The 27,756-nt window shown below is 41.2% G+C and overlaps 2 protein-coding genes across 2 annotated transcripts in view; one reads left to right on the forward strand and one right to left on the reverse strand.

Annotated features, from left to right (window-relative positions):
• Nucleotides 1–22,418, forward strand: part of LOC134751907 (serine/threonine-protein kinase Genghis Khan) — an 80,437-nt gene extending 58,019 nt beyond the window's left edge. The window contains exons 39-48 of the mRNA XM_063687460.1: nucleotides 6,024–6,215; nucleotides 7,591–7,683; nucleotides 8,719–8,841; nucleotides 10,127–10,229; nucleotides 11,237–11,375; nucleotides 11,640–11,712; nucleotides 12,338–12,419; nucleotides 13,337–13,439; nucleotides 14,439–14,521; nucleotides 15,202–22,418. Coding sequence (XP_063543530.1) covers nucleotides 6,024–6,215; nucleotides 7,591–7,683; nucleotides 8,719–8,841; nucleotides 10,127–10,229; nucleotides 11,237–11,375; nucleotides 11,640–11,712; nucleotides 12,338–12,419; nucleotides 13,337–13,439; nucleotides 14,439–14,519 — 989 coding nt within the window. The 3' untranslated portion in view covers nucleotides 14,520–14,521; nucleotides 15,202–22,418. The remainder of the gene's footprint in view (nucleotides 1–6,023; nucleotides 6,216–7,590; nucleotides 7,684–8,718; nucleotides 8,842–10,126; nucleotides 10,230–11,236; nucleotides 11,376–11,639; nucleotides 11,713–12,337; nucleotides 12,420–13,336; nucleotides 13,440–14,438; nucleotides 14,522–15,201) is intronic.
• A 2,596-nt stretch (nucleotides 22,419–25,014) lies between these two features.
• Nucleotides 25,015–27,452, reverse strand: LOC134751897 (thioredoxin-2-like). Its single transcript, XM_063687448.1, has 4 exons — nucleotides 27,324–27,452; nucleotides 26,411–26,608; nucleotides 25,533–25,704; nucleotides 25,015–25,250 (listed from the first exon to the last, which is right to left on the reverse strand). The coding sequence occupies exons 1-4, from the start codon at nucleotides 27,365–27,367 to the stop codon at nucleotides 25,059–25,061; spliced, it is 606 nt and encodes a 201-aa protein (XP_063543518.1). The 5' UTR covers nucleotides 27,368–27,452; the 3' UTR covers nucleotides 25,015–25,058.
• Nucleotides 27,453–27,756: the final 304 nt, after the last annotated feature.

The following is a 27,756-nucleotide window of genomic DNA, read 5'->3' on the forward strand; positions in this document are numbered from 1 at the left end:
ATACCTACAAGCAGACAGTACACTCCGTCCAGCTGGTCCGCGGCCGGCTGCTGCTGGGGTACCGCGGCGGGTTCGCGGCGCACGCGCTGCCCGACCCGCGCCGGCCCTCGCACGACCAGCCCGCCGTCTGTGAGTGTCCAACTAGAGTAACTATACCTACAAGCAGACAGTACACTCCGTCCAGCTGGTCCGCGGCCGGCTGCTGCTGGGGTACCGCGGCGGGTTCGCGGCGCACGCGCTGCCCGACCCGCGCCGGCCCTCGCACGACCAGCCCGCCGTCTGTGAGTGTCCAACTAGAGTAACTATACCTACAAGCAGACAGTACACTCCGTCCAGCTGGTCCGCGGCCGGCTGCTGCTGGGGTACCGCGGCGGGTTCGCGGCGCACGCGCTGCCCGACCCGCGCCGGCCCTCGCACGACCAGCCCGCCGTCTGTGAGTGTCCAACTAGAGTAACTATACCTACAAGCAGACAGTACACTCCGTCCAGCTGGTCCGCGGCCGGCTGCTGCTGGGGTACCGCGGCGGGTTCGCGGCGCACGCGCTGCCCGACCCGCGCCGGCCCTCGCACGACCAGCCCGCCGTCTGTGAGTGTCCAACTAGAGTAACTATACCTACAAGCAGACAGTACACTCCGTCCAGCTGGTCCGCGGCCGGCTGCTGCTGGGGTACCGCGGCGGGTTCGCGACGAACACGACCAGCCCGCCGTCTGTGAGTGCACACGTGACATACAAATACTTGTTTTTCATACATAATGGACACGCTTCACCCCCATTAAAATGCGGACCAAAGCCCGATTCGCACGGCCGCTCACGACAGGCGGCGTCTGGCTTTGGCCCGCAGTACACGGCGCGCCCTCGACCAGTGAAGGCGAGTCGTTGCTCCGTGAAGAGGATTCTCGAAATTGGATCGAAACATGTCGACTTAATAATATTATTTAGTCGACATGAAGTCACGTTAGTTAGTTAGTTAGTTTTGCTGGGCATTTTCCGCAACTCGACATCCAATGTGCCTATTTTGCGTGAAACGAGGTAGCGCTACTCTAACCACCCCAGCTCCTCCACGAAGCCTAGCAAGGTCTTCAGGTTGCTAGTTGCTTCCTTTAGTGTGCATGGATTTCCTAGGTATTTGCTCCTATATACTTCTACCTGTTTACAGTCTAGGAGAATATGTTTTGTTGTTTCTTCTTCTGCCATGCACGCTCTGCACATGGGGCTGTCCGTTTTACCCATGATATGTAGGTGTTTGTTTAGTGTGTTATGTCCTGTTATTAATCCTACTATTTTACGTAATTGGCTTCTTGGTGTTTTCAGTAATATTTTGGTAAGTTTGTGGTTCAGTTCCGGTAGAATTTCTTTGGTTTGCCTGCATGTCTTCATTTCATTCCAGTACTTGTTGTGCAGTTGTCTGTGATGTTGTTCTAGCTGGTTGTGTATGTAGGATATTGGTAGAGGCATAATTGGCTCGGGTCCATATGCCGGTGTTTCTGAACCTTTCCTGGCCAGTTCATCCGCTGCATCGTTTCCTCTTGATCCACTATGCCCCTTTATCCATTGTACTCTTACTTTGTTGCCTTCTTTGCTCACTTCAGTGAGGCTCCGATGGCATTCAAGTATAAGCTCTGAGGTAAGTTTGTCGCTGCATAGCGCTTGTAGTACCGATTTACTGTCTGACAGTATTAGTATGGTTTCGTGTTTCACTTGTCGTCTTGTAATAGCATTGCAAGCTTCTATTATTCCTACACATTCAGCTTGGAATACCGTATTGTGTTCACCAAGGGGTTTTGTGATGTGAATGTTCAGGTCCTCTGAGAAGACACCACATCCTGTCCCTTCGTTTGTTTTTGAGCCATCTGTGAATATTCTTAGGTTTGTTTGGTTTAGTCCTTCTTTCGGATCTTCTGTTAAGGATATGGCGTAATCTTTCCAGAAGATCATAGTTTTTGGTATTTTGTCGATAGGCGCTTCCAGCATGGGCATTTTTGAGATCGTATTTTCATAGATCTTCTTGTGCGATGAGCTGAAAGATGTCCATAGGTTTAGATTCTTCAAACGAAGAGCTGTGGCAGCCGCTTCTTTCTGTATGTACATGTGTAGTGGCAGGAGTCCTAGCATTATTTCTAGAGCTGCAGTCGGAGTAGTTCTCATGCAGCCCGTTGCAGCCACACATGCTAGTCTTTGTGTTTTATGTAGTTTGTCTATTACTGTGGTTAGCTGGGTGCGGGGCCACCATACAACCGCGCCGTAGCTGATCATTGGCATTATTACCATTTTGTACAGCCATAGTATAATGTGAGGGGCAAGTCCCCATCTTTTGCCTACCATCCTCCGGCATTGCCAAAAGGCTACTGTTGCTTTGTTCAGTTTATTGTCCAGGTGTTTGTTCCAGTTCAGTTTATCGTCCAGGATTATGCCTAGGTACTTTACATCCTTTGAAAGTGTCAGTTTTGTGCCAAAAAGTGTTGGCATTTCGTATGTACCCAGTTTTCGTTTATGGGTGAAGAGAATTGTGTCGGTCTTTTTTGGGTTTACCGATAGGTCATTCTCCTTGCACCATTTCTCTACTATCTTCAGTGCTGTCTGTGTGAGATCGCACAGTGTGTTTATTACTAGGCCGCTGATTAGTATTACTAAGTCATCTGCGTACCCTATGGTCATAAAATGTTTGTTGTTTAGTTTTGTTATCAAATCGTTTACAACCAGGTTCCAAAGCAATGGTGAGAGTACTCCTCCCTGGGGGCATCCTCTCATGACTAGTGCCTGGTGATTTTGATTTTCTGTTAGTCTTATTATTCTCTGTCTTAGCATGTTCATTATCCATTCGATTATGAGCGGGTTGGTTCCATGTCTATGTAATGCTTGTTGAATGCTGCTGAAATTGGTCTTGTCAAAGGCTCCCTCTATGTCGATGAAGGTGCCTAGACAGGAGTTTTTCCTCGCCAACGCATTCTCTATGTTGCTTACTACAGCGTGGAGAGCTGAGTCAGTTGATTTACCTTGACTGTAGGCGTGTTGGTTTGGATGAATTTCTATATTTTTTAGAGCCGTGTCCTTCAGCTCTCTGTCACATAGTCTTTCTAGTGTTTTTAGCATGAAGGACGTAAGGCTGATTGGTCTGAAAGACTTAGGATCTGAATAATCGGTTTTTCCTGGTTTTGGTAGGAAAATCACTTTCACTTCCCTCCATTTCTGTGGTATATATCTAAAGGCTATACAGCTGCACAGTAGATTGGATAAATGTTTTATTAATGTATGTCCTCCCCACTTTAGTAGGGCTGGGTAGATTCCGTCCGTTCCCGGCGATTTAAAGTTATCGAAACTATTTACCGCCCAGGTCGTTTTGCTATGTTCTGTTATGCGTTCTGCTGTCTTCCATTCTCTTTCAGTTGGATTGTAGTTCATTGTATGTTGTTCTGGGTCTTGCTCATTTACTACCTTGCATCCTGGGAAGTGGGTCTCAACCAGTAGCCTTTCTGTCTCTGCTGGGCTGCTGGTGGTGCTATTATCCTGTCTCCTCAGGGTGCCCAGTAGTTGCCTTGGTTGGTCTGCAAGGATTTTCCTTGTTCTGTTTGCCTGTGTTACATTGGATATGTTGTCGCAGAAATTCCGCCATGTGGCTGATTTTCTGTATCTTAGCCTTTTCTTATAGTCTGTTTTAGCTGTTTTGTACTTATCCCAGTCCTCTTCAGCTCTTGTGTTCATTGCTCTGTTAAGTAACCTTCTCATTTTTGTTCTCATTCGGTCCAACTCCGGTCCCCACCAGCTGTTGTTGTTACTGCTTTTCCCTCTAGCTGATAAGGTCGATAGTGGACATGTGTTTTCGTAGCTATCGGTAATGTTTTTAATAAGTAAGTTTACCTGTTCCTCCAACTCCTTTGTATTGCTAGGTCTGTCTGTGTGTGTGTTATTGTCTAGTTTACCTTCCAGAAGTTCCTTGTACGCCGGTATGTCCGTGCGTCTCGGGTTTCTTCTAGTTGTGGTAGTGTGTGTGTCGGCTGTCAGGTCGTACCGAATCCATCTGTGGTCGGAGCAGGATAGCTCATCCGACACGTGCCAGTTGGATATGTGTTGAGCTGCCAGTCCTGTGCTTAGAGTAATGTCAATTATAGTATTGCATCTACGAGTGACAAAGGTTGGTTTGGATCCTGTGTTTAATATATCTAGGTTAGTTGACATAAGGTATTCAACAATATCGTTACCTCTTTTGTTGTTGGTTTCCATTCCCCATAGGTTGTGATGGCCGTTGCAGTCTGCAGATATGACCAGCTCGAGCCTTTCTCGTTCGCAGTAGCGTATAAGGTTGTTCATCTCCACTGGAGGTGGTTCGTCCTCCGCCGCCATGTAGGTGGACGCCAGGACTATCTCCGGTAGACTTGAGTTTTGTGTTCTGAGGAGTTTTATGGCACACTCGTCTCTGGAACAGAATTGAGTTAGTGGTTGTGCCATTATGTTACGGGATATGTATATACAGGATCTTGGTTTGTAATGTGTATTATAAATTAAATTACCTCCGGTGTTACAAAGGCCGTTTATGCGTGTGTTCCTGATCCACGGCTCTTGAATCAGGGCTATGGATGTTGGGTTAACCTCCAGCCATCTTCGAAGTTGAGCCGTTGCAGATTCGCTGTGCTGGAGGTTAACCTGAAGGACCTTACAGTGGGAAGGCGCCATCGGGGGGTGTCCCTTCCGCCCTTCCCTTTAGGTCCAGGAGACTGATCCCCTTCGGTAGTCCATCCTCATCCTCCGAGTCCAGCAAAATGCCTTCCTCTATGTCTGAGGTGTGTTCGTTTGCGACATCGGTGTCCATGGCAGAGGGGGTATTCTTTGGTGATGATGTTGCGTTTTCTGCGGGTTTGTCCTCCCCTCCGTCTGTGTTCGCTTCTGTTGCGTTCTTCTCTGGTGGGGAATCTCTGAAGCGTCCTCCGCGGTGTTGGAAACGAATGTAGACTGTCCCACATAGGTAGTTCAGTCTCCTTCCCTTTTCCATCACTGTAGGGACAACGTCTTCAGGTATTCCCACCAGGAGTAGGGTACAGGCCCTTTTCTTTAGGGGGATCGCCTGGTGTAGTGTCCACTTCCTCACCATGGCCCACGGGTTCTGGAAGTTGAGGACCCTTCCTACCTTGGTGAGGTTGTCTTCCAGGGACGGGATCAGGATACCGCACCTTGTGTTCCGGACCATCTCGTCCACCCTCTTCCCAACGAGACGGTCTCCGTTCTGAAGGGTGGCCGACTCCAACCATTTCATCAGCCATGCCTTGGTGTTCGCGTCCTGGCACCACAGCTTCAGGTACCCATCCACTAAACTGGGTCTACCTGAGAACGCTGGGGCCTCCGCTACGGTGTCCAGATCGGTTTCTATGGCTGCCTGGAAGATGGCATCCCCGATCTTCTTCTCCACATCTGCTACGTCTTGCTGCGTCAGTCTGACCGTGCGATCGTTGGTGATCGCCACCGTCAGGTCTGTCGCTGCTGCCGCCGCATAGGAGGAGGGTGGTTCTTTGTTGCCCGAGGCGTCCGTCCGCTGTTTTTTGTGGTCGCCTCTTGGGGATATGGTTTCGTCCAGGCGTGCCCTCTTGGCTTTCCCTTCTGGTTTGTTGTTGGAAGTCACGTATGCGAGTGACCAGTTTAAAAATAATTTTAATATATTCGAGTCTCACGGGAGTTTTATGGTTAAAACGCTCCAGGCGGGGCTTCGAATTCCGCGGCGACAGATTGTCTACCAATTGACAGAATCTTAGTTTGATTAGCAACGCGATGACGAAAAATTCAAAAGGTCCGTGTATGACCAAGTGTATGGGTGTTTGTCAATTTCAGTTATAACTGGTACCAGTTGTACCTCGGCACGCCATAATTAAGTTACATCAATATATTTCCAACGGACTGCCGTGTGACGTGCGATATAAATAAACACTTAAACGACTTAATGATTAATCAAATATGCGGCTTTAGGTAATAAGGTAACTTTTGATATAATACGCAATATATTTTAAAATCCTTTCTAACACATTCCCGTTTGTCCACAGCTCTAGTCCACCCCGAGAACCAAGTGAACATGTTCCTGTCTCACTCTGGCGCGCGGCCGCTCGGCGCCGCCTGCGTCCCGAACAGCGCCGACACGTTACTGGTGTTCAACTCTCTCGCTCTATACGTGGACCGGTGTGGACATCGGGCTAGGGATACAGAGCTCATGTATACACAGCAGCCCAGCCACCACGGTGAGTGCGAGTAGAGCAGTATGTTGCTGTCTCACTCTAGCGCGGCCGCTCGGCGCCGCCTGCGTCCCGAACAGCGCCGACACGTTACTGGTGTTCAACTCTCTCGCTCTATACGTGGACCGGTGTGGACATCGGGCTAGGGATACAGAGCTCATGTATACACAGCAGCCCAGCCACCACGGTGAGTGCGAGTAGAGCAGTATGTTGCTGTCTCACTCTAGCGCGGCCGCTCGGCGCCGCCTGCGTCCCGAACAGCGCTGACACGTTACTGGTGTTCAACTCTCTCGCTCTATACGTGGACCGGTGTGGACATCGGGCTAGGGATACAGAGCTCATGTATACACAGCAGCCCAGTCACCACGGTGAGTGCGAGTAGAGCAGTATGTTGCTGTCTCACTCTAGCGCGGCCGCTCGGCGCCGCCTGCGTCCCGAACAGCGCCGACACGTTACTGGTGTTCAACTCTCTCGCTCTATACGTGGACCGGTGTGGACATCGGGCTAGGGATACAGAGCTCATGTATACACAGCAGCCCAGCCACCACGGTGAGTGCGAGTAGAGCAGTATGTTGCTGTCTCACTCTAGCGCGGCCGCTCGGCGCAGCCTGCGTCCCGAACAGCGCCGACACGTTACTGGTGTTCAACTCTCTCGCTCTATACGTGGACCGGTGTGGACATCGGGCTAGGGATACAGAGCTCATGTATACACAGCAGCCCAGCCACCACGGTGAGTGCGAGTAGAGCAGTATGTTGCTGTCTCACTCTAGCGCGGCCGCTCGGCGCCGCCTGCGTCCCGAACAGCGCCGACACGTTACTGGTGTTCAACTCTCTCGCTCTATACGTGGACCGGTGTGGACATCGGGCTAGGGATACAGAGCTCATGTATACACAGCAGCCCAGCCACCACGGTGAGTGCGAGTAGAGCAGTACGTTGTTGTCTTACTCTAGCGCGGCCGCTCGGCGCCGCCTGCGTCCCGAACAGCGCCGACACGTTACTGGTGTTCAACTCTCTCGCTCTATACGTGGACCGGTGTGGACATCGGGCTAGGGATACAGAGCTCATGTATACACAGCAGCCCAGCTACCACGGTGAGTGCGAGTAGAGCAGTATGTTGTTGTCTCACTCTAGCGCGGCCGCTCGGCACCGCCTGCGTCCCAAACAGCGCCGACACGTTACTGGTGTTCAACTCTCTCGCTCTATACGTGGACCGATGTGGATATCGGGCTAGGGATACAGAGCTCATGTTTACACAGCAGCCCAGTCATCATGGTAAATATTTAAGATAATAAATATATAAGTATATAATTTATCTTAGGAGTAACGATTGTTTTTGTCTAAAGATGCAAATGAATAATTAAACAATATCATTATTTACAGCGATCAACGAAACGCACCTAATGATATTCACGACGACGCACATCGACATTTACGACATCGAGAGCGGAGAGTGGGTTCAGACCATCAATATACGTAAGTCATTAATTTTTTTTGCGTTTTTCATACATAATCTTGTTGATATACACACACATGTCAGGCACATGCCTAATGTAAATTTTTATCATGTTAATGATTTACATAAACCTTGCTGTTGTTGTAAGATGGAGTATTTTAAAAAGGTTATTTTTTGGTTCCCATAAAGCACAAAATCACCCGAAATTCGCATATTTTTCTTGATGGCTTTGTAACAAATCCAGTTTATTGTTTTTTTTTTTATATTTTAGGTTTATCCCGATCAAAATAAGAATGATTAGCCTCGTATTTCTAAACGTCCTCGCTTCACTCACCTGTTTATGTTACACCAGGGGTGCGAAACTCCTCGCTTCGGCTAAACTCGGCTCCGTTTGGCTCAGCATTGCTCCGAGCAATTATTAGGGTTGTCACAACTTGACGTCCCTTTGCGTGCACGACCACAGATAAGATAATGACTTGAATTTTGACAACCCTAAATAGCCGAAAGGGAAAGTGCCATATATTAGAAAGGGACAGCATGTTTCGACCCTGAACCGCTGTCAAACTTCGGTTTTGTAGGAAGTTTCCCTTCTGTACGGTAGTACTATTATTTATTCTGTGGTTACACTCGGCCAGCTAAGTATTTCCCGAGCTCTATAGCATAGAGTAACTTATACTAGAGCGGTACTGTCATAGTAAATTTTGTAACCCCAGTAAATTCACTGCCATCTGTCGACACACTTTAAAACTAAAAATAAATATTTATAAAAATACGATAAAATGTATTTAAATATGGATAAATGATTTTTTTTTATTTGCACTAATTATTTTTATGATTTTGACCCATTTTCTTTCACTGATATGCGTTAAAATTGTTAAATAACAAACGAAACCGTCAACGCCATCTATACGACAGTAGGCCAAAGCTAGTAGCGCCCTCTGAACGAGAATCAAATTTTCTTGATTTTCGAGGCACGTTTTTTCCTTAGACTGTATCCATCTATTACGGAGTTATATCTATAGGTATCTTTGTCAATAGTAATGTTCTGTGAACAGCGAACGCGCGACCGTTGGACGAGCAGGGCTGGCTGTGCTGCGTGTCGGGCGGCGCCAGCAACGGCTTCCCCTTCGCCAGCGACGCCGCCCCCTTCATCATCTACCTGCGGCCTTTAATGACGCGTAAGTTATTTGTTTGTACACAAATATAAAGGAAAAGAAGCCGAAAACAACCCCATTTGCTATCCACGCTCTCTTGACAGGTGTTTGTTTTTAGCTTAAGCTTTCAGCTGATCGCAACAAACGCCTAAGCTCCAAGTGTCTACGGTGTTCGTATTCGAATTGTACATTTGCTGGTTGTGCTATTAAGATGTATCCAGGCGCATCGCGAATGTGCTAACTCGCTAACTGCACAGGGGCATTAGTATTAACCGCAGGTATTCAGAACGGTATTGTCAATTAGCTCCATGCATGTTTTTTTTTTAATTTTTGTAATCATAATTTATATCGCTTGAACACCGGAAAAAATAAAAATACTATTGTAAACCTTCACAATAATTTATTAAAAAATATTTATTATTTATTTACTAGCCTATTATGGTGTCCCACTGCTGGGCAAAGGCCTCTCCCCTTGTCTTCCACGACTCCCGATATAGTGCCTCCTCCGGCCAGTTGTTGAGAAAGGTGTCTAGGTCGTCCCGCCATCTCCGTCTGGGCCTGCCGGGTCCGCGCCCCTAAAAAATATTTATAATGTTGAAAATTTTTGAGTTGTTGAAACGCTTATAATTTTTGGCGCGAATTTGACAGAGCGTGATGACGTCACACGTTGGACGGTCCAACTGACGTTTGCTACTAATGACACTTATGTGAACTAATCTGTCGAACGCGTGACGCTTCACTAGCTTTTCACGGGCAAATTTTTGTACTTTTTATTTATTATTTTAAGAAATTAAATGATAATTTAATAACGTAAATGCATTTGTAACATGATAACAAACATCCGAATAAAAAATATTTCGTTAAAATAAAAACTTCATACATGAGGCTAATTAGCTTAGTCGTTATTGTTAAACCACCTTTTTCACCTATTTAAATAAATCTAAGATTCACTTGAACCTATGGGTCGATGAAAAAAGTCTACAATTGCTGACCTGCAGATTTCATCTTGACTATACAGATTATTTTATTCTAATGATATTTTGTTTATTTTCGACGACCGGTCTGGCCTAGTTGGTAGTGACCCTGCCTGTGAAGCCGATGGTCAGGGGTTCGAATCCCGGTAAGGGCATATATTTGTGTGATGAGCACAGATTTGTTCCTGAGTCAAGGGTGTTTTCTATGTATTTAAGTATTTATATATTATATATACCGTTGCCTGAGTACCCATAACACAAGCCTCCTTGGGCTTACCGTGGGACTTAGTCAATCTGTGTAAGAATGTTCTATAATATTTATTTATTTATTTCAGAGGGTCCCCTAAACGTGGAGCACGCGGCGCTATGGGGCTCGACCAAACGGAGATTCTCTGTGCGGGAGCAATCACACCAAGCCATCGAAGCGCATAACAGATTGTAAGTGAATATAAATCATATTTAGTTCAAAATATTTAGATCAGTACGGTTTTTACTCACTATTATTTTTAGTCGCTTTTGGCGACATGTAAATATTTTGAAATATGTCTCACGATAGTTTAAGTTCGATCATATTTAGTTCGTTTTTAGTGTTACTTAGGGCCACCCCACACCCCGCACTAGTCTTGCGAGCGTCGGCGTCTAGTCAGCGCTATGGAAAATGGCGTCGAGCAGCAGCCATAATTTACTAGACGTCGACGCTCGGCAGATGCTAGTGTAGGGGTCCTTACTGTGTACTGTTTAGGGTTCCGTACCCAAAGGGTAAAAACGGACCCCATTACTAAGACTCCGCTGTCCGTCTGACCGTCTGTCCGTCTGTCTGTCACCAGGCTGTATCTCACGAAGCGTGATAGCTAGACAGTTGAAATTTTCACAGATGATGTATTTCTGTTGACGCTATAAGACCGACTCGCACTTGGCCGGTTTTTTGACGTGATAACGTCTTATAAATCGATAAACACCGGTAACATGCACGAAAAAGTGTCACGTTGTGGACAGATCTCCAAGGTAACGTTGTGGACAGATCTCCATGGTAACGTTACGGCCTTATCATCAATGTTTTCTTATGACTTTATCACGCAAAATTATCGTCCGTAAACCGACTTTACAGACAACCATTTTTTTTTTTCCATTTCTCGTCGAACAAGCTCAAAATTTGCTATTCATTAAATCATTTTACGGTTTAGACTCACTTGTTTTAGTCTCTCGCGCGACATGTTCATTGCTATTCATTGTTAATACATAGATGGTAAGATCAGCCTCTGGACAAACCTAACGTAAAGCCTGACCAGGAATATATGATCACGCGCCATGTTGCGGAATTTCATTAGAACAAATTTTTTCATAGTATACTGAACTGTCACCCTTTACATGAGAATAAACAGCGCCCTCTTGACAATGATCATATATTACTGGTCAGGCTTTAACATAATTTTGCTTTTTATCAGATCGGAGCGACGTTCGCGCTTAATCTCAGCACCCACAAACTTTGCGCATCTATCGCATATGGGTCCCGGCGACGGCATCCGCTCGCAACGTCTGTTGGACTTGCCCACCACCGTGGAGACCGCCGACGACCACCAGCAGGTACCAAACAGATATACAGGGTGGAAAAAATTTATGGGCCCATGAGAGAAAGTGCCTTAAAACCTTAAGTTAGCTCATATTATTTAAAGGAAACATTCTTTTATCAATCAACGCGAATTTAGCTATTGCAACTAGCGACATCTGTACTTTGGTCAAAGAGTGGTCAAAAACAACGAAAATAATTTTGACCCTTGTTAAGTAACTAAAAAGGGTAATATATAGTTTAAAACATCATAATTTAATAAAAAACCCGCTTTCATACAGATGTACAGCAGTCGAGAGAGCAGTAAGCGGACGTCACCGCTCACGATATCGCACGGTACGGGCTCTTACAACGGTAAGTTCATATGAATAGAATAGAATAGAAGATGCTTTATTCAAAAACGCTTAATTTAAACTTAACTAATAAGTCTAATAACACCGACATAGATTGGTTATAAAGCGTTCCTGAAATGGTCTCCACTCAGCTTCATGTTAAGGAATCTTTGAGGTCCCCGACGGCCCCGACGCTGGTCTTCCGTGGAAACCCTTCCGAGAGACAAAAACGCAATTTTCTTGTTTTGTCCATACATTCAAAATGGGCTCTCAGTGACCTTGACATCACGTTGTCTTATCGTTTTGTTAGGAGCGTTTCGCGAGTGAAGTACTACTGTCGGACTTGACTATCATTTCTGACTTTTGTATTGCTTTAATGAAATGGGTCCCATATAGACATTTGATCCTAAAAATAAACCTGATCGATTGATACCATTACTAATGAAAATTAGTCATCTAGCCTGTTATGCACTACATGTGTACATTTGTGTCGTTTTCAAGCAAAATGTACCACATTGTCGCTTGCCATAAGGACGGTCTGACAGGTTTTTCGTATAAAGATACAAGCCATTTTCGTCCTTATGTTAAGCGACAATGTGGTACCTTTTGATTGAAAACGTCACATTAGATATGGTATCGTACCGTAGGGTCGTGGCGCGGAGCGGGCCGCTCGGGGCCGCCGCAGGACGCGCCGCCGTCGCCGCCGCTGTCGCACCGCCCCATGGAGAGGTAACACCAACATTACAATAACCATTATTCTCGAAAATGTTACGATACATAGCCACATAAACAGGCGAGGTCGTTTATTAACAAACACCAGGCTATTCCCAGGTAGCAAAGTGACGTCAGCGACGTCATAATGACGTAATTATGGCGTCATTATGACGTCGCTGACGTCATATTGACGTATAAATGTTGTTAGGGTTCCGATTTCCTTGTGTTTGAAGCCAGTAGGGTAGTATTGTATGTTCTGGACCAGTGACGTCACAATGACGTCATGACGTGATTTGGCTGACGTCATTTTGACGTCACGTGATGACGGCATTGTGACGTCACTGGTCCAGAACATACAATACTACCCTACTGAAGCCCGTCTGTCCGCACCGTTCGGCGCGCAATGAGCCATATGTATAGGTATGATTGGGGGTTTTCAGAAAAAATGGTACCATTTACTTTTTTTCGAAAAACCATCAACTTTTGGGTTATTTAGACTCAAAATCACGAGTACTATTGAATGAGACAAATAAAAAAAGTGTCCCCAGTTTTTCATACTTTGGGTGTCAGTTTTGTAACGGTCCATACAAAATGTATGTGAAAATGCGTTACAAAACTGACATTTTTTGGGGGCATATTTTTTTCTTTTTTAATCGATAGTCCTCATGATTCCGAGTAGAAATAACCCTAAAATTAATGGATTTTCGAAAAAAAAAGTAAATGGTACACTTAAGTGAAAATGCCCGCTTATGAAAATTCCGACCATAGTAGACGACCCGTAATTTTCATAGGCAGTTTATCTTATGATTGAGAAAATGTTTAATCCGACGTAATTCTTTACCAAATCTATTTTATTATAACTATAATGTAACATAGGCGCATTTGTCGTTGAAACTGTAATGTTAGTACTAAAACATTTTCCATGTATGCAGGTCGATAGGTGGCGGGTCACAGGGCAGTGGGTCGCTGTTACTGGAGCGCTCCATCACACCGCTCAGCCTCGGCAGTATGAGCTCTCTGCACGATGTACTTAAGGTGAGTCCATATGTGACGTTTTCAACCAAAAGGTATCACATTGTCGCTTGTCGATAAGGTTGATTTTGAATTGAAGCATTATGGAAATAGCGCCTTATTGACAACCGACAATAAGTACCCTTTTGGTTGAAAATGGCACATGCTAAAGCTTTGGTTTCCTAGGAAAGCGGTGCCTTCATAAAGCGGCCGTCATATAGCGGACGCAAAAAGACGGCCGTCTTTACGGTGAAGATATGGCGAAAGTTCCATGGCGTCATAAAGCTCTGGTTTCCTAGGAAAGCGGTGCCGTCATAAAGCGGCCGTCATATAGCGGACGCAAAAAGACGGCCGTCTTTACGGTGAAGATATGGGGAAAGTTTCATGGCGTCATAAAGCTCTGGTTCCCTAGGAAAGCGGTGCCGTCATAAAGCGGCCGTCATATAGTGGACGCAAAAAGACGGCCGTCTTTACGGTGAAGACATGGGGAAAGTTCCATGGCGTCATAAAGCTCTGGTTTCCTAGGAAAGCGGTGCCGTCATATAGCGGACGCAAAAATACGGCCGTCTTCACGGTGAAGACATGGGGAAAGTTCCATGGCGTCATAAAGCTCTGGTTTCCTAGGAAAGCGCCGTATAGCGGCCGTAATACAGCAGTGAATGACGTCACTAGAAGGTTGTCTATGTAAACCAAATGGCGCGGTTCCCTAGAGGGCGGTGATTGACACAGTAACGCCAAAAAGCGGTGCCGCCATTTGCATGACGGCCGTCTTGACGGTGTCGATAGGTTCGTGCACGTTTTTTGGATAGCGGTGAAGCCATTTCTATTATAGGTATCGTGGTTTCTTTGACCATTATTAGGGTGGTATTCCATTATATTTCTTTGTAACGAGAGTGAGACGAAATGACATTTAACAGGTGGAATACCACCCTTACCAGGTTCGTAATCGATGTTCTAGATTCTAGAGGATGTAATGAATAGTAATTAGAAACGTGCATTCAATCAGTTGTGTGTTGGCTGTAGGTGGGCACGGACATGGGCGACGCGCTGCACTCCGAGGACAGCAGCTGCGGGGCCTCGCCGCCGCACCCCGCCGACCCCTGATCGTAAGTGGACGTTTTATTAAATTTATATTGAAAACCTGATTCTCACAGATCCTGGTGTTTTTGGATTCTTTCAACTCAGAATCATTAGCATATTCAATTCTGAATTTTAAAAAAATGTCCCAAAAATTTGTATGAAAATTGTACATTCCACTACGTCACGCACATGCAAGTGAAAAATATTTTCACACTACGTGACGTAATGGAATCGACATTTTTTTATTGTCTACTCTCAGTTGCTCAAAGGTTGACTGGAAGAGATCCCGTACAGGGATAAGTTCGCCCTTTGTACATTGTATACTTTCTGTTTAATTGTATATCTTAACCTGTCTTATGTGCAATAAAGTGTTTAAATACATACATTTTGGGATTTTGGTGTTTTTAGGGTTCCGTACCCAAAGGGTAAAACGGGATCCTTTGTAGTTATGTAAACAGGTCCTAAGGCAAGTGTACACGCTCGTAGGGGCCTTATCAGATAAAAATAAATCATCGATTATCTCTAAAATGGAGTTAATTAGAATACCGGTTTCTTTAAGAAAGTTATTCAATTTAAGCTCAGGAGTGCACCCTTGAAATTAACGGACTTAAAAAAAACACGGCGTATATCTGCCACAGTAGACTTTACGCAAGTTACATAAATACATGATTCAAAAAAGATCAATAACACTGTTCTCCTTTTCTAGAAACGAACTGAACGCGTATTGGTCACTGGACGTGTCCCGGTTCTACGCGTGCTTCTGCTAGCGACGCACCAATGAGGCTTCACACCGACGCTACAGATTTGCGTTGGGCGCCGTTCTCGAGCAGGGGTGGTGTGAAGTGATCATATACGTATGTAACCTGAACTATGTTGATACTCAATGTTTAAGTTTTAATATTTAATTTTATATATAACAAAAGATAACAGTGTTTAGAAACAGTCACCTGTACCCTGTGAACGCCACGCATATCGTGTGCGCTGCGCCATCGTAAACCTTTTCGCAATGCACGAAGGTTGATATTGGTTTATGTTTTTGGTGGTGAAAGGTTCATTATCGTGGTATTTGCGATAACTGTATTTGCCTTACAGGTCGAGTCACCAAAATAAAAAAAACTTATACAATTGTATCATATAGAAGCAAAGTGACCAACATACACATCTCCAAAAACGAATTTTAAGGTCATGTTGCTACAACTCAATCTTTGTAGATATGTACCCGTGGATGTTGCTGGAATTGTTAAAAAAATTAACTACATATTTTAAAATCCACACTTCACACCACACTCTCTTTTCTATGTAGCAGTCCGTCAAACTCATGCTAAATTCGTCCTTAGCCCGTTTACTATAAGGCATGTTCTCGTTTGCGCGGACTGCGATCACATTTATTTTGAGGCTCAGTGCTATAACAGCTAAAATCGAAATTCGTCGATTTCGAGCAACTATCTCTGTCACTTTAATTACGCCTCAATTGGAGTAAGAGAGGAGTTGCTCTGACCCACCTACTGCTCGAGTCCTAATGGATTAATTTAGGTTTCAGAAATAATATGTTTTCCTTAAGAAACGCGGCATATAGTGAGCAAATGAATTATGTATTTAAGTGTGTATTACCCTAGAAACGCCTTATGGTCTAAACTGGAAGCTCAGAAATTTTATACCTTTTTTTTAAACATGTTAGGCAAGTTGTAATGATTTAAGACTCGAAAGAAAACACACTAATCAATAAAAGTTATTACCCACTAAATTATGAGATCTTAAATATTGGAATGTTTTCAGTTTTATTAAATATGCGTATGAAATGTATTTATTCCATTCAATTATTAAATGTGATTAAACTTTTTAATTTATTTTTGCTGTAATATAACTAATGGAATAAAATTTTATAAGAGATACTAACAAAGGTATATTATCTTCATTATAGAATGCGTAATTTATAATTTAACCGAAATTGAATCTTATAACGGTGACATAATCTTGTTTTTTTAAATCACTATATAAGCGACGCAAAAGCGACTTTTCTGTTGCAATATATCAAATATTAGGTTAGGCTGTATTTATTTATACGCGATATGTTAAAAGCATAATTATTTGGTTCCTAAAATGTACAGCAATATATTATATATACAGACATATATCATATGTAGAAACTTTTATTGAGAATGCTGTAGGGATAAGATGGTCGCCTCTTTATCGTCTGTCACCATGCCTCTCACGCTCTAACAAGTACAAGTGCGAAAGTGACACATGACACGTCAGGCGATAAAAACGCGACCATGCTATCCCAGCTGGAGACGCGCTAAGTATCGATATGCAATGACTGTGAAAATCTATGGACTATTGAAAGATAGGGTTACCGCCTTTGTGCCTGTGTTTTTAACATGTTTGAAACTATAGCAAAATTGATACTTTTTACATTTGACGAAGAAAGGAAAGTGATGGTTTTTCGAGTGTAAGTATGTATGTACTTAAAGAGTCCCCGGCAAGCTCGGTTCTCCATACAAACGTAGTTACGCTCTCATTTTAAAACGACTAGCTAGATTGCTCTGAAACTTTGTACTTACAATAGGAATCAATTTTTGGCAGAGATAAGGACTGAATGACTTAGTGTTTAAAACACATGAGTTGAAAAGATTTGAATCGGTTGAGCAGTCTCAGGCGTCTCAATATTAGTGTGAATATATCAATTTAAACTTCCATGTACGATAATAATATTAGTTCGCGCATTTTGATGAACTGACGGACGGACCCAAGGATATAATTCTTGACATCTAGAGAAATTATCACAAATTAGGCAGCTAAATGTGTCAAATGAAACAAAACATTAAACATTTCATTTTATTCAGGTAATTTTGACATAAACATCGTTTCCAAATTATTTGTTTTAAAACGTAGTTGGATTTTTTGACAAGTATTTTTCCTTGGGTCTGACCTTAATTGCTAGCAAATCTGGACGTGTATAGGTTGAGAACCCGAAGTGGCTTGTAGGTCAATTAGAATAGAAATGCCGTCGAAGCGGATTTTATATGAAATAAAATTTAATACAATTAGGTTACGGTAAAAATAGTGACGACCTTTGAGCAGTTCAGTTGATGAAAAATTTATAAAGGTTATTTTACCTACTTAAGCAGAAACAGTCCGAAAGGAATTATTTCTTATCGACATAACTGCTCAGTTGCTCACATAACGATTAATGAAAAAATAACGCGGGTGAGATTTGCTTTTAGGGCTAATCATACGATAATACTCGCTTAGCTTACCATGACCGCTCGACCCTTACCACTGCGGCACATTGACTATTTTTAACGTAAAATAGTCCAGATAGTGATTGTTCTGTTGATATATATATATATATATATATATATATATGACATTGGGACATCATTATTCAGATCAAAGACGCAGCGTTGTGGCATAAAATTGATTATTTTAATTTAAAAATAGGGTTGTTGCATTGCATAGACGGTGTCTGAGTGGCTTATTAATACCATTGTGTACCGCCGAATGTATAAAACTTACATTATTTTTATTTACACATTTAATTGTTAGTAGGTTAATATTTCTGTATTATGTACAGTGCAATATTTATATTTTAACTTCTATTTTATGTTAAAAGCTAGCTTTGCTGGCTTAGCAGTTTGAACGTAAATGATTATTCTCTGATGATCTCACACAGCGACTTTTTGAAGGCATTACAAAGAATTTGTTAATCAAAATTTTTATGACCACCACTTTTTTTTTACTCTTCCGCTATTGACAACTCGGGAAGAGGGTATAATTTAGTTTAAATAACTAATTCATATTTTTCATAAGGTTTGAAAGAATGCCACTGAAAGTGACAACCACAATAAGTCGCTATGTGTGATGATGATGACTGGTTGCAACACTGCCGACATTAAATAAGTGTTATGTGTACATTTGTACAATGTATACATACTTTCAAATATAGATTAACTTACAAATAAGTTATATTTAACATTGCGTTCAGAAAAAGTTAAAAGTGATTGAAGCCGAATGAGGGTTTCACTTAGGGCCCTTACAGACGTATTTAACAAAATTTAGTATACACGGATTCCAATGCGGCGTACAAAACACGAATGCGAGAATTATTCGAACGTGCGTAGTACTGCGCTCCGTATTAGTTCAAGTGAGCATCCACCAGATAGTGAGGTAAAAAACCGTGATTAGAAAACGCGCCAAGCAATGGACTAATGAACATTCCATGTCTTTATTTGCTGGATGTTCACTTTTTAGGCTGTCAGAGACCGATTGCATCGTATCTGCAAATTGTATGTCAGATGCAGTTTTGTGTCTACACGCTAGGCCCGAACACCTTTGGATCGTTCCCAAACTTTCCGAATCGACAATAATCCATACGTAGCGTAGCGTGCGCTAGCGTTAGTTAAGATGTCATCGAACAATTATAACTGAATTTTAACTCAATTTGTACAGCCAACCTTTATATGCTACTGGGGTGTATTTTTTTTATACATAAGTACTTTAGTTATACCTTAATTCATCTACAATTTCTAATCCAATGTGTTACGAAATTTTCATATCTATTACGACCTTTTGTAACATAATGAACATTACTGTTGTTGATGAATTACGTTTATAATTGCGTACAATAATTTTTAAATTCACTCCACTGTAAATTCAGTATAAAAAAAATGATAATAAGTTATCATGTGACTTCCATAGAAGCATATAAAAATCAGGTTGCAATTACTAGATAACCGATTTTATCAACTTATTATATTATAAATGAGCTGACAATTTGTTTAATATCAACGTGTCTACAGTTAAACTGGTCCATATTACGCCATGAACCCAAAAATAACATAAATGTTAAGGATATCTGTTTTTTATACAATAATTGTGGTAATCAAGGGCTCAAACAATTTGTCATATACTCGCAAGGCTGCCAACTGCTCGTTGGATCCATGGAACTAATATTTGTTAAGTTGGTAGAATCGGTTTCCCAATTCGTCTGTTACCAAAATAACTGTCACATTTAATCTTTAAGCCTCTATGTTATAATTATAGTCGATTGCATGATCTAATTTATGAGTTTAGTTAATTTACTGCACCTATGCTTCGTCTTATGATTTTACTACTAAACCTCGAGTGAGTTTTGTAATTTACCTACTTATATATATAAGTTATTTAGATTGGAGTTTTAAGTTTTATATGCATAGTATAATAAAATATATCTCAATATATAAAATCAGAATGTCACTATAATTCGTTATTATAGTATTAATTGATATTAAACGTAAGATATAATTGTATAATTATTTTTTAACAATCTAGTCTTTTTTTATGACCCTAATGTATTATTGTGACTATGATTTTGTCTTTTCAAGTTATTTTAAGGGTAACATTAGTTTGCTTAGAGAAATGAGATTTTAGCCTACGTTACATTCAGTTGGCGGCCATTTTGTTGACGCGCGAGTTCAAGATGGCGGACGCTGTAGCTTCGAATTCAATTGTAAAACGAGTTGTACACATATTTTATGTTTTTATGAGTCGACGGAAATATTTACGAATAATTTATCCAAAGATCTGTCTATCATTCTTGTTTTATTCGACGTGTATTGACGAAATGTGTAATAATTTAATTAGTGAAATTAGTTTTTTAAAAGTATATTTAAAAAAATGTAACAGAAAGAACTGATTGTATATTGCTTTTCTATAATTGTGTATAATTATTATATATTGGAGTATGTAATTCGGATATATTGGCAGATAAAAAAAAAAAAGAAATCCATTCCACATGCACGGTCTACGTCAAAGATATGTAAACATTTTCGTCTTGTTTCAATGGAGTAAGATTCAAAATGTTTAAGCATATGTTTGAAGTCGATCCTATTAACCATAGATGAATTGTTTTCACGCGTGATCATAGACTAAGGGTCGGTTGCATCGAACTGTTTGTCATCGTTAAAGAGTTTGCTAAATTTTATTGTACGGAAAGAGCCGTAGTAAACCGCCGCGGCACGCCGGGTGACGTTGATCAGTCTGTCGAGTACGGATGGTGCAACTGTCACTAAGTATTGTACACACGCGAAAAATGTTTTGGACACCTATAATTTCCATAACGCATTTACCTTATTATTGTCAATTGATATTATAAGTATTATAACAGAAAATTATTCGAAAGTTGAAGTTCCATTGGCAGATAGTGGTATTATAACCTTATAATATGTAAATCTCAAAATTTGTTGAATATAAATTATCCTAGTGTAAGGACTGTATTGTTAAAGAAATTTTTATAATCCCACGAAAATTGTACCGATTAGGAGTAGATTTTGCTAAATTTATCAATAAAATTGCATTTTATAAACAATTATATCACCGGAATTTGAATTTTGCTTTGAAATTCTATATTAATTTGTGTTAAAAGCTGATACAGCATTTAATACAAATTAATGTAAGCTGCTTTTGACTCAAAAGCTTGTTATACTAGGTGCCATCTATACAGTTACACGTAGAAAACGAAAGATGCGAGTGATCGTTATTGAATTGATTTTGGAAAGCAAATGTTAGAATTCTTTTGGAATTTTTCGACTCATACAATACTGAAGACATTTAAATGAATTTTTAAACAGTGACAATAATTTCTAGTTTTACTAAACACAATAAGTTTTTTTAAAGTTATCTATGGCTTGGTTTTCGAATAACCTTCTTATTTAATCACATTGATAATCAGTATTTCTTTAACTCTGTTTTAGTTGATATTATTTTTAAACATTAAATCATTTTACGGTTTAGACTCACTTGTTTTAGTCACTCGCGCGACATGTTTCGGAGAGCCTAGGTTTGGGTACGCAATACACGGTCGTCGTGAACGCTGCTCGCACTATTAGTGCATGAGAAAGGAGACCTAGGCTCTCCAAAACATGTCGCGCGAGTGACTAAAACAAGTGAGTTTAAACCGTAAAATGATTTAATGTTAGTATGTCTCACAACAGTTTAAATTCGATTATTTTTAAACATTTGCTTTCCAATGGAAGCATTGTAAAATAAAGTAAGCAAATTATACATTAGTTTCCAAGCGGCAGCAAGCATATTAGCTGCATTTAAAAATTCATTTAATTGTATACCTTGTTCTCATACAATAAGGTCCATAATTGAATGAGTTTTCAAAAACGGTGACGGCAGATATGGGTAGCGCTGCAGAATGTATGGGTGTATGGGTTAACATCAAAGATATGTATATATTGCGAACTAATTTCAGTAGAAGTTACAAAAAAGAACGGTTTTACTCGCGCATTTTGTACGTAGTGACATGGGCTCACGGTCCTAGCCATAGCACTTACTCTGCTTGATGAAATTTAAATCATATTCAATTGTAATAGTTGCATTTGTTTTGTTTCATTCATGTTTCAAAACAAAACAAAATTACAGGTTTAAATTGCAGTAACAAATTTCGGATTTTTCACTTGGCTGGACCTTAGGACGTTAAATTGGAGTATTTCTGCACTTTGTAGTTTTTCCTCACTCACTCGTTGACCACGAAAGCTGTGAAGGGTTCGAAACGTCGGGATGTATGATTTATTTATTCAATCGTATGACATAGTAAAACAGTTTTAAATACAAATTTAGTCCAATCAGCCAGTCGATGGCCTCGTCGCTAAGGACGATCAGGTCTTCAGCATGTGTTATAAACTCAATATACGCAGTAAAATCCGTTTTCATAGTTTTATTTCATATTTTTGATGTTAACTGTACACATATCGAAATAATAACCGAGTTTTATGATTAGCCGACACGATATCTTCCTTGTATTTAACAACATACAGATATGTTATAATTTGTATGTAAATCTAAATTATTAACTAATATTATATTGCAATTACATACATGAAATTATCTCAATACTTAATTATTTTATGTAAATAATAAAGAAACATTTGAACGAAATGGTGTATTTTTTTTCTTCTGATAAAACAATGAAAGGCTCTCTCCCTAGCAGAATAAATTGATAGAGTTGGACCAAGCTAACTCTGCATGGCATTTGCAATGTCCGACGTCTATGACAGTTTATAAGTAACTTTCGTTTTAATTTTTTTTAAATATAAACAGCAGAAAAGGTACAAAATCTTTTTTGTAGACAATTTTATATAGATTATGTAGGTATGTAAAAGATCATTTTTACGAACACCGTTTACGATTACGAGTTATTTACGAAAAACTATAAAAAGGGAAAATTCAACCCTTCGGCCGTGTTTTAAAATTCGCCACTGTTGCGAATTTCCTATTTTCCGCACTTGTATCGTAAATAACTTACGTTACGCTCGCGAGGTTCACTCTTGCCGAATAATAAATGCAGTTATCGCACGGTGACACGAATTTCGGTCGATCATGAATAATCATGATTCAAAAGTAACATTAACCTTTTCGACGCCGTGTCACACACAAACGCTGTAATCCAGACGCCACGTCACCGAAGTGTCAAACTGAAATTGAACTTTATGCGAATGCACGTAGGTCTATGTTGCTCTGTGGTCTATGACCGATTAATCGGTCTTTGGCGTTAGACCCACGCTGCCGATATATCGGTCATTGGCGTCCAAAAGGTTAAATTAAGTTCTGAACTTTGCTAAATTAGTAATTATGTAACACCTAAACATAAACACCGGCTCGGCAATGCCCTCACAAAGTTATATAACTTCACTACAACAGTCGTATAACCCGCAGCATAGACATAGTATATACAAGTAGTTATAGACGCGCCACCGAGCGACCGGGGGTAGTTAGTTAGTTTTGCTGGGCATTTTCCGCAAATCGACATCCAATGTGCCTATTTTGCGTGGCGACCGGGGGTAATAGTAAGAGAAATATATTCATATAAAATTTGGGCAGCATAGGATTTTTTACTCTCATAAACTTCGGTATTTCGCCATCGCCTCCTACCTATGATACAAATAATTTATATATGATGCCACCCGGTCGCGTATTTACAAAAGCTAAACTATTTCAGTCACGCCTCAGATTATAATCGGGGAGCTTTTGTTTATGAATATTAGTTAACAATATCTATACCATTTCGGTAAAAAGTAGTCACTCAAATGGATTAGCTTTTTGCTTACATATTTTCAAATATTATTCACGACAAAACCTAGTCGAGTTTAGTAACGTCAGTATGGTTTCAATATGATATCTAAATTTTAATAATACTTATTTACTCAAATGGATTATTCCTAGCCACGGTTGGCAAGTGTTTTGTACCTAACTGTCTACAAAATGGGAATCCAAAATTACACTAAATCAGTAGGTAGGTTAGGTTCGTTAGGTAGCTTTAAATGCCCGAAGGGCAAACCGCCCAGAAATAGGAGCCCTAGCTAGTTAGCTGGAGTTCGTCGGACTATTTCTTTAAAAAAAATTTACTTCACAACGCAACTAGACGGAGCCCCGCTTCGCGGGGCTCCTATTTCTGGGCAGTTTGCCCTTCGGGCATTTGAAGCTACCTAACGAACCTAACCTACCTACCTATTGATTTAATGTAATTTTGGATTCCCATTTTGTAGCCAGTTACAAAACTTATTTACCAAACAATTCCACTCTGGCCCAATTCGTAACTGGCTACATACAAGGAATTTTAAATTCCTGTTTTGTAGCTAGTTACCAAATTTAGTTACCAAGCGGTAACACGCTGGCCCAATACGTAACCGGCTTCAAATTAACTGGGAATCTTGATTCCCATTCTGTAGCTGGTTACGAAATTTTGGTTACCAAACGGTACTAAAGGGAGTACTCGTACCTATCAACTGAAATAATTCTAAAAGTAAAAAAAAATCTTAGGCATTGTTAAGTAATTTGCATGAACGGTAATTTATTTAATACAATCGGAGTCGTTACTAAAATATGATTCAAATTTTAGATCGCAACAGACTAGCATTTGTAGTAACAATATCCGTATGAATTTAGTTTATAAAGTCTATACGATTTCAGTAAATTTCTATACTATAATAGATTAGGGTTTTGTTAAGTTTTGTCCAAACAAAAGCTAATCTAGTTCAGTTCGCATCTGAACCATATCAGTATAGCCTTTGTAAATACGCCACCCGGTCGGTGATAAGGACAAAGCATGGCACTATTTTCTCTTCCGTCTTATAAGGCCATAACACACCGTCGCACCGCACCAAGATCATTGTGCGACGCATACATAAGTAAGAGCGAGAAAGCGATATCTCTTTCTCGCTCTTACTTATGGGTGCGTCGCACAATGATCTTGGTGCGGTGCGATGGTGTGTTACGGCCAATAGGAATCGCAATAAGACTATCTTTCTCTATCAAAGAGTGTCAGGCCCTTGGCTCGCGGCCATCGTACTATAGACAGTGACATTTACTTTTTCACAGCTTTGCCGCCCACGACAGCGTATGTATATATGCTATTTAAGCCATTCGCATAATCGCATACACTACAAGTTCAATGGTGTTATTTTTTTTTCGGATAAGAATAGAAAGATGACTCGTAAATTGACCCATTCAAATGTGATTTATATATATCTTTAATTGTCGCTGTTTGTTAAACTTCTTTGTCTATCTATGGGATGTCCATTAAGCAGTATATTTCCTGACGGCGCCCCTCAGTCTTGCATCATCAGCGCTGCTGAAGTGCTCCAGCTTTACCCCGTCTTTGAGGAACACGAAGGTCGGCAGACCGACGGCGTAGCGGTTCTGCTGCATGTAGAAGGCATTGTAGCGAGCGACGATTCTGGAGGATTCGGCTTCTTGGTCATCCATATCAAGCTGAGAAAAGATTTAATTAAAAATAAAATCGTTAACTGCAATAGATGACATAAAATTTTTGATAAAAATAATTTAATTTGTTCCTCAATTAAAAAGCCGTTACAGACGGGTGTACGGGCACGACCTTGGTCCGGTCCGAGGCCTGTTCGATCGTGTGTTAGGTGGTCCGCCATACGTCCGTTAAGGCCGCAGCTATAAGAGACAGCGAGAAAGATATATTTTGACCGGATCAAGGTCGCGGTTCTGTACGCCCGTCTGTTATGGCCTTAAAACACTTCAAACCTTGAGCATGACTAAGTTCTGCGTTCCTTTAGCAGCAATATCCTCGACTGTAGGAGCAATCCTCCTGCAGAACGGACACCAGCGGACCATGCAGAAGATGACCACCAACTTGTTGCCGGCGTCATCTAGCATCGCTTCTAAGTCTGACACTTTCTGAATGGGTACCACGTTTCTGAAATACCAAACCTTTGGTTAGGCCGTTTTGGTTCCAAAAGTTGAGTATTTTATGGCTAAACAAAAACCGGTGAAAGCTAATTGTAGATGACGTATTTCTAGATTCCATATCAATAGAATCTAAAAGGCTTTTCTTAAGGAAAACTGTTTCCATCGCTTAGGTATTGCTTAGGTAACAAATTTTATTTCAGAATCAATCATTCCGTCTACAAGCACAACCTATACTTATACTTTAATTTGACCTTTTATTTACAAGGTTTTTTTGGAAAACGGTGGAAATTTAATTCGAGGCGATACAATGAATCATTTTCGCAAAAAAAAACTTTCAGCCATTCAATTTTAAGCTCTTCACGGACCATAGATGTAATTTTAACAGTCGCGTAAAAGGTGCTGGCGCTCGTCGAAAACCGGTCTCCCTTATAAAGATAAGTATCCTGACCAAATTATTAGTCATAATTTTGCGTTATTCTCGAGAATGATTTTTTCTGCTCTCTACTGAACGATCGAGGTACCTAAAGTCTGTTATTTTATTCCGTAGACTAAAATGACGTTTCATGTGTGACATTTCTTAGAACCACATGAAATGTCATTTTAGTCTACGGAATAAAAAAACAGAATATACCTACCCACGATTTTTGACACACATTTTGATTTTTGTTTTTTAAGTATAATAAAGGTTAATAAAAACGATAGTATTCTCTCACTCTGATTGAAAAGTGGTCGCAAACGATGCCGGGGGTTCATCTTGTTCATCCAGTGAAGCAGCAAATACTGTGGTCAGCAGCAGCCAGAAGTTTCGCGATGGTTGCTGCTTGCTGATGGTTGCTTGGGGGCTGACTAGTCTTGCTCGGTCGACTGCGCGGCGGTGCACTTGTCTGATGGTTTTCACGTTTTTGGCAACACTAGTAAAACAATATGACATATCCATACTTTAAGGCCTGTCCAGACGAGAACAATTTTTCCCCAATCTGATTAAATTGTCCGATCAAATCAGGCCGTGCGGACGCAACGCCAATTGGGCTCGCCGAATTCGACCGCCGATTATGACCGATATTGCCGATAAAATGGGGTGCGGACGCAATAATACCAATTTGTAACGCTAGTATTCGCGTTTGAGGGCATTTTTTATTTATTTAGAGCGCTCAAATATCACTATAAATTTAAAATTAGGTGGCCAAATTGGCACCACCAGATTTGATCGGACAACTTAAACAGATTCACGGAAAATTCTGGACAGGCCCCTAGGTATATTGGCTAACTTTAAAATGAATGATGGGCGGCTTATAAAGGAAACTATAGGTCTTATCTCAGGCGGTTAGTACAGAAGTGGTGATTTTCTAGTAGAAGGTCAGCTGAGGTTTGGGATTAATACTAGGTAATACATAATTTTGCTTGGCTATACAAATTCTCTTCATGCAGCCAAGCAATCTACCAAGCAATCTGGCGTGTGCTGCCCTCATAAAGTGGATCCCTGCGATTTTCACCAGATCATCAGTCCACCATGTTCAGGGCTTTTTCACGTGCTTTTCCGGTACGTAGGTAGTCACTCAAGAATCTTTCTGTCTTGTTGCTCTTTCAACGTCGCAATGTGAATAAAATCGTTGTTTATATACCGACCTTAGATTGAGCGTGCGGAGACATCTCAGTGCGAAATGTGACATTGGTGGTTGAGTTTTGCTGCTGTATTATGGAAGTGGATGGGTATTTATGGATCAACTAATTATTCCATTATATGCTTATATAATGGAATAATTTAGGATTTTATAAAAATTTTGGTTCTAGTGAATACTAGCTGACGTTTCCATTTCTACGTATGACAGACTAATCTTATAGTCTGTCATAGAGACTCGTAGAGGCCGTCACGTCCTAAGCTATAGTACTACTACCGTACCATGGAGCCGTATAAAGGAGCCAAATCTCTATGTATGAAAAGTGTCCATCAAAAAACAGTAATTAGGCGGCGCCACCATACACCGTAATACTACCAAAAACAACCTACGTAATTTGGTCGGGTTATTTGTTGCCTTATATGGTTCATGTTATACTCATT

Source organism: Cydia strobilella, chromosome 23 (genome assembly GCF_947568885.1).
Source record: "Cydia strobilella chromosome 23, ilCydStro3.1, whole genome shotgun sequence".
NCBI classification, from domain to species: domain Eukaryota; kingdom Metazoa; phylum Arthropoda; class Insecta; order Lepidoptera; family Tortricidae; genus Cydia; species Cydia strobilella.